This window comes from Blennius ocellaris, assembly GCF_963422515.1.
Source record: "Blennius ocellaris genome assembly, chromosome: 12".
NCBI classification, from domain to species: domain Eukaryota; kingdom Metazoa; phylum Chordata; class Actinopteri; order Blenniiformes; family Blenniidae; genus Blennius; species Blennius ocellaris.
In genome coordinates this window covers 25,642,099-25,652,098 of record NC_137661.1, presented here as the reverse complement: position 1 = coordinate 25,652,098, position 10,000 = coordinate 25,642,099, and the positions used below count along the sequence as shown (strand labels likewise).

Sequence of the window (10,000 nt, the reverse complement as noted above, 5' to 3'; positions counted from 1 at the left end):
TGTGTGTGTGTGTGTGTGGTTTGTTTTTTTAAACCAACAATAAAAGTAAGAGACGACTGGAGATGGTAATCAGTGATCAAATATTTATCGACGCCATTATCGGGCGTCCTTATCAGGCCAGTTCAGTCATTTTATGATGGAAGTGACAAAATCTTATCCACACATCAGCCGTTAAAACATTTAGATAAAACTGCTGGCTGACATGAATTAAACCAGACAAGAAGTTCAACGGCCTTCATTCCCATTGTGTGTGTGTGTGTGTGTGTGTGTGTGTGTGTGTGTGTGTGTGTGTGTGTGTGTGTGTGTGTGTGTGTGTGTGTGTGTGTGTGTGTGTGTGTGTGTGTGTGTGTGTGTGTGTGTGTGTGTGTGTGTGTGTGTGTGTGTGTGTGTGTGTTTCTACGGTCATAAAGTAAATTAATTAATCTTATTATAAATAGCACAACCATCAGCTTTGTTTCCAGCAGCAGTATGGTTGGGGTTGTAGCGTGTGGCGTCGTGGGGCTTCATGTGGCGTCGTGGGGAGTCGTGGGGCGTCGTGGGGAGTCGTGTGGCTTCTTGTGGCGTCGTGGGGCATCGTGTGGCTTTGTGGGGCTTCGTAGGGCGTCGTGGGGCGTTGTGGTGCAGCGTGTGGCTTCGTGTGGCGTGGTGGGGCGTGGTGGGGCGTCGAGCTGTGTGGCGTCGTGCTGTGTGACGCCCTAAAACATCCGCATCAGAAGAATCGCTCCCACCTGTCAACAAATGTCATTCATTAACTTTCAAAATGATCCGTCCTGCTGGGGTTTCCTGTCGCGTTTCGACGTTTTGATTTCAGGAGTCATCGTGGAGCTCAGCGGAGCGTCACGCTTCTGCTCTCTAACTGTAATTCTTACACGGAAAGACGCTTTTATTTTGAATAACGGCACCACTGTTTCCCTGCCTCACTACAGCTTCACACGTTTCCTTTTCTCTCCTAATCACATAAAAAGAGCGGTGGCCCGGGACGGACTGCTTCAAGCGGAGATATTCCGTACGCCATACGTCTGCTCGGGCCAAAACCGACATACCAGCCGGCACGCCGCCGGGGAGCCCGCCAACCCCCAGACCGCCGTGCCGCCGCCAGGGGCCTGTTAGCGCAGCCGCTATTTGAGCCTCGCGCTTGTGAATCCTTTCTTTGTTGCTCCAGAGGCTTTGGCAGGTCTCCGTTGTTCTGACTGAGTCCAAATAAGCTCACCTGAGAAGTGGCTGCTAAGAGCTGCTTTTTTTTTTCAGATTCAATAGAGGTCTGAAATGATTTTTAATGCGAGTGTGTGGGAGCAAGGGGGGGGGGCAAGAAGCCAAATCTGGGAGAAGAAATGAAGCGGATCAGAAAATGTTAAGAGCAAAGGGCAGAACTCTTCTGACTTCAGTATCCAAATACATTTTCATTTTTCTGGTCCCTGCTGATTGTCTCAAGCTAAAAACCTCCAGAGGAGAAACTGCAAAATCCTGCGTCTCCCATTAATGGATTCCACATTGAGGGACGGCAGTTCCACCACATATATTTGTAACTTTAACTTTGCTTTGGGTTTGGTTAATTCCGACTTTTAGGGGGGGGAAATAGGCTGCAGCCAGCTCTTCGGAAGACGTTCTGCTCATGGTCGAAATATCAATGACATGTGAGTGTTGGTTAGTATTTAAATGAATGAAACTTTATTTTGAACATACGGATAAAAAATAAAGAACGAAAAAGAGGCATTTAAATTGAAATTGGTTAAAAACAGAACAGTGAGTCATCACATCCCACTTGCTCACATTTGTACGTGGAAAAGGAGCAGGAAGAAGTAAAAAAAAAACGTATTAATTCTGACTGAAGTCCCTCATTTAAACCACGATTGTACCGACGATTGTGGAAAAACTCTTACTTTTAATTCAGTATTGTCTCAACACGACTGAGATAAACTGCTGTATTTCTGACGAATCAATCCCGGAGATATTTTTTCTTAAATTGAATTAAATTTGATGATTGTTTAAAAAGTTTATCCAAATTCAATTCAAAAAAACCATGAATCATCAGTTCAGGCTCATTCGCGTCGCTCCGACAGCAATAGAATAATACAGACAATTAAAAACTCCCCTTTTTTTTTCACTAATAAATCTCCACTAGAACCAGATTCAGAGGTGGAAAACATGTGACTGGCTGGTTTTGGATTAGAGGGCAGTGGAGAGAGAAAAGAACAACAACAACGACAACAAAAAAAAACTACATGTTGCAGATTGATGGGAGCAAAAAAACCACAAACCCAAATGTTAGAAGACAAACAGTCAGTGGCAAGAATCCTGAAATGAGATCATTAATGAAGCTTTGTTCGCAGGAGAAACTGAGAACAGCAGAACTAAGAAACTGGTCCAGCGACTTGAACTGTGGATTTAATCAAAAACAAAGGTTTTAAGCGTAAATTTTAATATTAGAGGCCATGTTAGTCTCCATAACTGTTTTTTTACAAGCTTTGTTTACCTACAATTCCACCTTTGGAAAGTCTTGGACAATCAACATATAGATGTTACAAATCCGACAGTAAAATGGTAAAAACCTTTTCGAGAAGAATTGTTTCAAATATTTTATTTGTGTATTTATTCTTTACATGCGTCTTCTACGTTTCTTTTGAATATTTAAGCGTCAGTTGGTGTTTTTATTTATGCTAGCGTAACGTCTTTAGACACAAATTTGTCTTGAGTACAAAATATTTTGTTCACGTGTCAAAGGGGAAGGTTGTTTTTTGAGGGGTTTTTGTTTTATTCCCCCACAAGTGAGGAAAGTGGTTCTGTAAACACTTGATGTGAAACGCTGCAGAGCCGTGAAGGAGAAGGAAGGTTTTTCTGGCTGCGCTGGACCGTCGTGACGCAAGACCAAGGAATATCTGGGGAGACGGGAGACGATCCGACCGACTGACTGACTGACTGACTGACTGAAGGACTGACTGACTGACTGACTGAAGGACTGAGTGACTGACTGAAGGACTGAGTGACTGAAGGACTGAAGGACTGAAGGACTGACTGACTGAAGGACTGACTGAAGGACTGACTGAAGGACTGACTGAAGGACTGACTGACTGACTGACTGACTGACTGACTGACTGACTGAAGGACTGAGTGACTGAAGGACTGAGTGACTGACTGAAGGACTGACTTACTGAGTGACTGACTGACTGACTGACTGAAGGACTGAAGGAATGACTGACTGAAGGACTGAAGGAATGACTGGCTGAAGGACTGACTGACTGACTGGTTGAAGGACTGACTGACTGACTGACTGGCTGAAGGACTGACTGACGGACTGAGTGAGTGACTGAAGGCTGAGTGAGTGAGTGAGTGAGTGAGTGACTGGCTGAAGGACTGACTGACTGACTGACGGACTGACTGAAGGACTGACTGACTAACTGAAGGACTGACTGACGGACTGAGTGAGTGAGTGACTGACTGACTGACTGACTGACTGACTGAAGGACTGACTGACTAACTGAAGGACTGACTGACGGACTGAGTGAGTGACTGACTGACTGACTGACTGAAGGACTGACTGACTAACTGAAGGACTGACTGACGGACTGAGTGAGTGAGTGACTGACTGACTGACTGAAGGACTGACTGACTAACTGAAGGACTGACTGACTGACTGAAGGACTGACTGAAGGCTGAGTGACTGACTGACTGACTGACTGACAGCCCCGTCGGAGGCTGGAGGGTCTGTTGCTTCTAAAAATGTTGAAATTTGAGGTTTTTCATTGTTGTGTGAAAAGGAAGTCTCCCAGTGACGCAGGAAGCTGAACGGCTACCGTGTTCCAAAAAATGCGAGATTCCCAGGACCCATTCCCCGAGTCCCCGAGTCCCCAGCCCCCGGCAGGAGTCAAAACATCTCCCACTTTTAGCAACCAGGGACACTGTATTTTTATTCTTATTCTCTCTCTTTTTTTTTTTTTGTGAACAAGTCAATGGTTCCAGGAAATGGTGAGCAGGGGGGGTGGGGGGGGGGCTGCAGCTCTTCCTCAGCTCCTGGCTTGAAGCGTGTTATCCGGACCCTGACCTGGTGTTTAGGTTAGCCGTGACGTCACCCCGCGGCCCTCCGGCGTGTGACAGGGGCCGGAGGACACGCAGCTGGCGGCGGGCGGCGGGGGAGTGCGGAGACACGAAGCAGGCCTCCGAGCGCACGCGTCTTCCTTTGCCCCCCACCCACCCACACCCCACCACCCGCTCTCGTCGATGCTGTTTCTGGCCTGACCCGGTCGGGATCGAGTCGCCGGTGACACCCCCCCCCCTCCCCCCGCTGATTAGGCCGTGGCGTGTTTGAACAGTGTGTTTTTTTCGGAATACCTCGGTCGCTGCCTTGAGGCTTCTGTCTGTCAGAATGGACCCACATATTTATTTACAGAACAGCCCCTCCCCCACCCCCAACTTCATTTAGCTTCCCACTACTTCTTCTGCGCTCAACCTCCGCTGGTACAAAGAGATCAAAGCAGGGAAGTGGAGACAAAGACAAAAACTGCAGAATTGACTTTTCAGGTTGATTTTAAATCACAGGACGTAAATGTAAAGAGTCCACGTCTGCCTCATCTAGTGCAAAGAATAAAAACATATTTCATAAAGGCCCTGGATTAAACCAAGTGTAGTTTCACAAAGAGATTCAGTACAGTTTGGTGGGACCGGTGCCAAGTCTAGGTTTTTTTTTAATAATAACTTTATTTTGTGTTGAGCATTTTACATTATATACAAAAAAAGCAAAACAATATAAACAGAACAAACAGAAGATAGTATGGATACACATGTATTCATATGAAATTTAATTGGATTTAATCGTGCATCTCAGGGAGGCAGGATCTTCTTCCTTTTCCCATTTCTTTGAAAAAGTCACTTCTATTTCTTACAGGGAAAGTATTTTTCCTTTCACCACGTCCATCCATTGTTTGGGGCTTGGAGATTCAAGTTTGTACCGGTTTTTGGTGATTTTTTTTTTGTTTGTTTTATTTAATAGTCAAGTATAATATAGTATTTGTTTATTTATCTATTTATTTATTAACACGATACCCCTTGAGATGTAAAATCTCATTTGCAAAGGGGTCCAACAACAACAATAATAATAATAAAAAATTAAGCAAAATGGCAAAAACAACAACAATCAGACAGGACAGGAGCTTTCAGCAGTGATCTGTGTCTGACATTTGATTAATACTGATTTCAAAGAGTATTTTCAAAAATTCAAGCGTCGTTTGAAGACGTGAAAGAGTCTGACACACTTTTTAAATATTATATGTGTTGGTTCAATGTATGGAGGTGTATTTCTTGTCAAGTAAAAAGTCTACCTTCAGAGGTTTAGTCTCAATGAATGAGTCCGAGTCTCTTGAAGATTCTAGACGTGGCTCCTTCGGTCGGCGTTTGTGACTCTTAAAGACTCTCGGTGTAATTTTAATTAAATGCAGAAGTCCAGTCTTGGTGATAGAATGTGGGTCGATGTGATTAATCGTCTCTCGTCTTAACGGTCCAGGTGATTTTTGGTGTGGGTTACAAGGCCAGGCCACTTCTCAACTGGTCTAGACCTGGACCAAGTTCAGAGAGGTTTGACGTTTCATTAAAAAAAAAAAAAAAATCTCAGGTGCGTTTCGGGAAATCGTTTGAGAGAGCGTCAAGGGGGTCAATCAGTTCAACCTCGATGTCGTTTCCTAGACTCGCCTGCCCGTTGCGTAGCCGAGCCGCCCCTCCAGTTCTGCAAGGAGAGGGTCTCCTGACGCCACTGCGCCTCTCCGACTCTGTCAATAAACCCACGCTGCAGCTCTCAGCGCCCAGCTGCCCCGCGACTGCTCACCATTTATTTATTCACTGGGCCAGTCCCACCACTCGCTCTCTCCCTCTTTCTCGCCGTCTGTTTTCCCTCCTCTCGCTCGCTCTTTTTTTCAAACTCCCGATCCCGCGTCAGGCTCTTCATGTTAAGTGATGGATACCCCCCCCCTCCCCCCCCTACCCAGTCATTTCTGGCGTGGAGACCTCCAGCTCTGCTCTCCCAAATGTTATTTCTCAGACAATTGCAACATTTCAGATTTGCATTATCTGCAGGTCAAAGGGCTCCGTGTGTCCCAGGACCACCAGGCGGTGCAATTTAATGGCTTCGTTGAGGTGAATTGATCCGGTACAGTCGCCACGGGGACAAGGTCGGGCCCTTGTTGCGTGGGAACGTTGGGGGGGTTGGTGGGGGGGGGGCGGAGAACCGTTGAGGTTATCTTCAATCTACCACTCGGATAGAGCCTGTTTATTGTTTTACCTTCGGTTCCTGAAATTGAAAATGTTCCAGTCTTCGGGGGATTTGGTTTCTCTGCAAGTGAGGCGTACCTTAAAAAAAAAAAAGATCATTGTTAACATGTACTTACCACTTTTCATTTCATTTCTTGCGGGTAGATTTTGAGGTTGTTTTTTGTTGTTTTTTTTTACCGTTTTATTCGGGGCAGCGTTTCGTAACGTGAAATACTGTTGACTTTTTGTTCCAGCGATCCACCAGAGGCTGGAGTCTGACGGCACGGAGAAAGTGGAGGGATCCATGACCCAGCGCCTGGAAAACATCCTCAACAGTAAGGTTCCTCGTCTCGTTAGCTCCAGGAGGAATTAGGTTTTCTACTTCTATTATCTATTCTGGACGCTCAAGAGAATTGTAGATATAGTTCAGTAGAATTTGGACTGCATGCACGGTGCAAATCAAGCTTTTTGCTGGTTATTTATCATTTCAGACAACGTCTTTATTATTGAACGTTATTCCTGCAAAAGTCTATTGCAGGTTTATTGAAGCGCGCAGTTGGTTCGCCGTCTTTCATAGCCGCCGTCACAGTGTGGGCGGGGCTTAGAAGTTCAACACAACATTTCGATCGCACTCTGACTGGAAATACTCTTTAGTCCAAGAACAAAGTATTTGATTGGTTTAAACTGTGTTTTTTTTTGGAGGCAGTAGTTTGTCACAGATTGTTCTTTATGTTTGAATATGTCACGTGGCGTTCCCCAGGGCTCTGTATTGGGAACCTACATTCTTTATTTTGTTCGGCAATGATGTTTTAAGTTTCACAATGAATGCACTTTTCTAGTATTTTCCGATAATATTAAGGTTTTTTGCAATACTAGAAATAAAAAATTAAATAATAAATAAAGAACTATTATCACTGGGTGTACGTATAAGGGAAGTGGGGGGGGGGGGGGGGGGTGTACAAGAAGTGAAGTTACAGAGACCACTGTTTGTACAGTATGTATCTTTACTGCATGTGTGATTTATTCTCAGTAGAAAATTGACAATAAGCACATTTTCTTGTGGTAATTACATTTTTCTCTCATCTCTGTATAATTGTTTCAAGTACTACGACTACTACTATTACTAATATTAATAATAATAATGTGTTGTGTTCCATATGTTTTTTTAATGAAAAAGGGGGAATTTCAATGTGAAAATTGATGAATCGTCTATTTCAGTTATAGTTTCAGTGCAAAAGTTGAATTTTGTGCGTTCAGTTTACCGTGCTTTGAAGTTCACGCACACATGTTGTTTTTTTTTGTTTTCCTACAATATCTGAAGCCTAAGTCAGAAGCCAAGGCTTATTTGTTGTTTAATTTTACGTAGACCAGGGAATAAAACAGTACAGTTATCCCACAAGATACAAACTGAGGAAATGTATTTTTTTTTTTTTCAACGTCATGGCTTCTTTTAAGAAGTGCCCACGCTTTCATGTCATACATGATAATAAGACTGCTTTAATTTAGGGTCAATAAGCCGGTTCTTTTCCCGCAGTCTAGAGTAAATAAACCTCTGAGCCGGACATAGCTTTCATCCCGACTAACCCAGAGTGGAGGGCCCAGGGCCCACTGGGCCACCGTTCACCCCCCTCACCCCCCAACCCCCCCAAAACAAAAAAAAACCCCAATGCATCAAACACAAATCCCCCGTCAGCCAATCGTATAAACGGCCTCGTGAAACGTCACGATAACTCCAATCGGTGAGTGAAAAATGTAAAGTATTCCTCTGTTCGGTCCCGTGATCTGTTTTTCCTTGTGGGATTTTTGTTTTGGGGGGGGTGCTGGGGGTGGGGTGGGGGGGGTTTGTTTTGATTAGAGGAGCTTGAGTTTTTTCTTCTTTCTTTCCCCTTTTTCTTTTTCTCTTTCTTCTGCTCGACGGCACATCCGAGGCCACCCACGAAGAGAGAGTCGCACAAAGACTGCAGCGGGCAGCCAGAGAGAGAGAGAGACAGAGAGAGGGAGAGAGACAGACAGAGAGAGGGAGAGAGAGAGACAGAGAGAGAGAGAGAGAGAGTGAGACAGAGAGAGAGAGAGACAGAGAGCAAGAGACAGAGGGAGAGAGACGGAGAGAGAGCGAGAGAGAGACAGAGAGAGAGAGAGAGATATTGAGAGAGAGAGACAGAGCAAGAGTGAGAGAGACGGAGAGAGTGAGACAGAGAGAGAGAGAGAGAGAGAGGGAGAGTGAGACAGAGAGAGAGAGAGACAGAGAGCAAGAGAGAGAGACGGAGAGAGAGCGAGAGAGAGACAGAGAGAGAGATATATTGAGAGAGTGAGACAGAGAGAGAGTGAGAGAGAGAGTGAGAGAGACAGAGAGAGTGAGATATTGAGCGAGTGAGAGAGACAGAGAGAGTGAGTGAGACAGAGAGAGAGAGTGTGAGATATTGAGAGAGTGAGAGAGATAGAGAGAGAGAGAGACAGAGAGAGAGAGTGAGATATTGAGAGAGCGAGAGAGAAAGTGGGTTAGACAGACAGAGAGAGAGTGAGATATTGAGAGAGAGAGACAGAGAGAGAGAGTGAGCTATATATATATGTGTATAGAGAGAGAGACAGAGAGAGAGTGAGATATTGAGAGAGAGAGAGAGAGACAGAGAGAGAGAGAGCGATAGCCGTCACTTTCTCCTTAGCAGCTCGTCTCTGTGTCAAATAACATGTAGAGCAGGAAGAAAACCAGAGACGGACAACAAGGGGGAAATGTGGTACCGACATTTATTTACATAGTATCCTGGTTTCTCATTTTCTCCTTTGCTCGCTCTCGCTCTCGCTCTCTCTCTCTCTCTCTCTCTCGTAGGGGCGAGCGACACCGCAGACACTCTCTTCCAGGAGGTCCTGGGGAGGAAAGACAAAGCCGACTCCACACGCAACGCCCTCAATGTCCTGCAGCGCTTCAAGTTCCTCTTCAACTTGCCGCTCAACATCGAGCGCAACATCCAGAAGGTGCCCCGTGTGAACCACATAACGTCGCCTTGCTCTGCCATACCACCTCTCTCTCATGCTTCACACACACACACCCCCCCCCCCCCCCCCCCCGACTTATTCCACATGGCACCAGTCACACACACTTGTAGAAATTTAGGGACATATTTAGCTTTTTGTTAATAATAATAATATGAAATCGGTGCCAGTAAGAGGAGTGTGTTGCCGGTTTCTTTGATCAGAGGGTCGAGCCTCCGAGGCTTTGAAGTCAACAGCTCGTGTGTCACCGTTGACGTTTCCTTGCAGGGAGATTACGACGTGGTGATCAACGACTACGAAAAAGCGAAATCTCTCTTCGGGAACACTGAAGTCGCTGTTTTCAAGAAAGGTAAGCTTTTTTTTTTGTTTTTCTTTTTTTAATAAAACTTAATTTACTCTACCATTTGGCTCTCCTGCTTCTCATAACCAAAACTGATTTAAAAAAATATATATATTTAGACAATTTAAAACGGGAAATAGTGATTTGTGTCTAGTTAGCAGTAATAACAATGTCCTCCAGGACTTCTTTTTTTTGGGGGGTTGAAAAATACAATAGTGGACATATAGGATATTGTACATATCATATCCTTTTTTTTTTCTTTTTTTTTAACAATAAAAATAGCAAGAACAATAGAACACAGTCTCTGACAGCAATATAATAATGAAATACTGCGAATGTAAAGTAAAAAGTAAAGAACAAAAGAAAAGAGAAAAAAAAAATTAAATTAAACATGAATAGGATAAGTAATAGCAATAATGATTTTAGAAAATAACA

At 44.5% G+C, this 10,000-nt stretch overlaps 1 protein-coding gene across 2 annotated transcripts in view; it reads left to right on the top strand.

Moving 5' to 3' along the window:
• Window positions 1-10,000, top strand: part of exoc2 (exocyst complex component 2) — a 59,404-nt gene that overhangs the window by 25,854 nt on the left and 23,550 nt on the right. For both annotated transcript variants that reach the window (XM_080506412.1, XM_080506411.1), the window contains exons 7-9: window positions 6,489-6,569; window positions 9,062-9,207; window positions 9,493-9,574. In XM_080506412.1, the coding sequence (XP_080362538.1) occupies window positions 6,489-6,569; window positions 9,062-9,207; window positions 9,493-9,574 (309 nt within the window). The remainder of the gene's footprint in view (window positions 1-6,488; window positions 6,570-9,061; window positions 9,208-9,492; window positions 9,575-10,000) is intronic.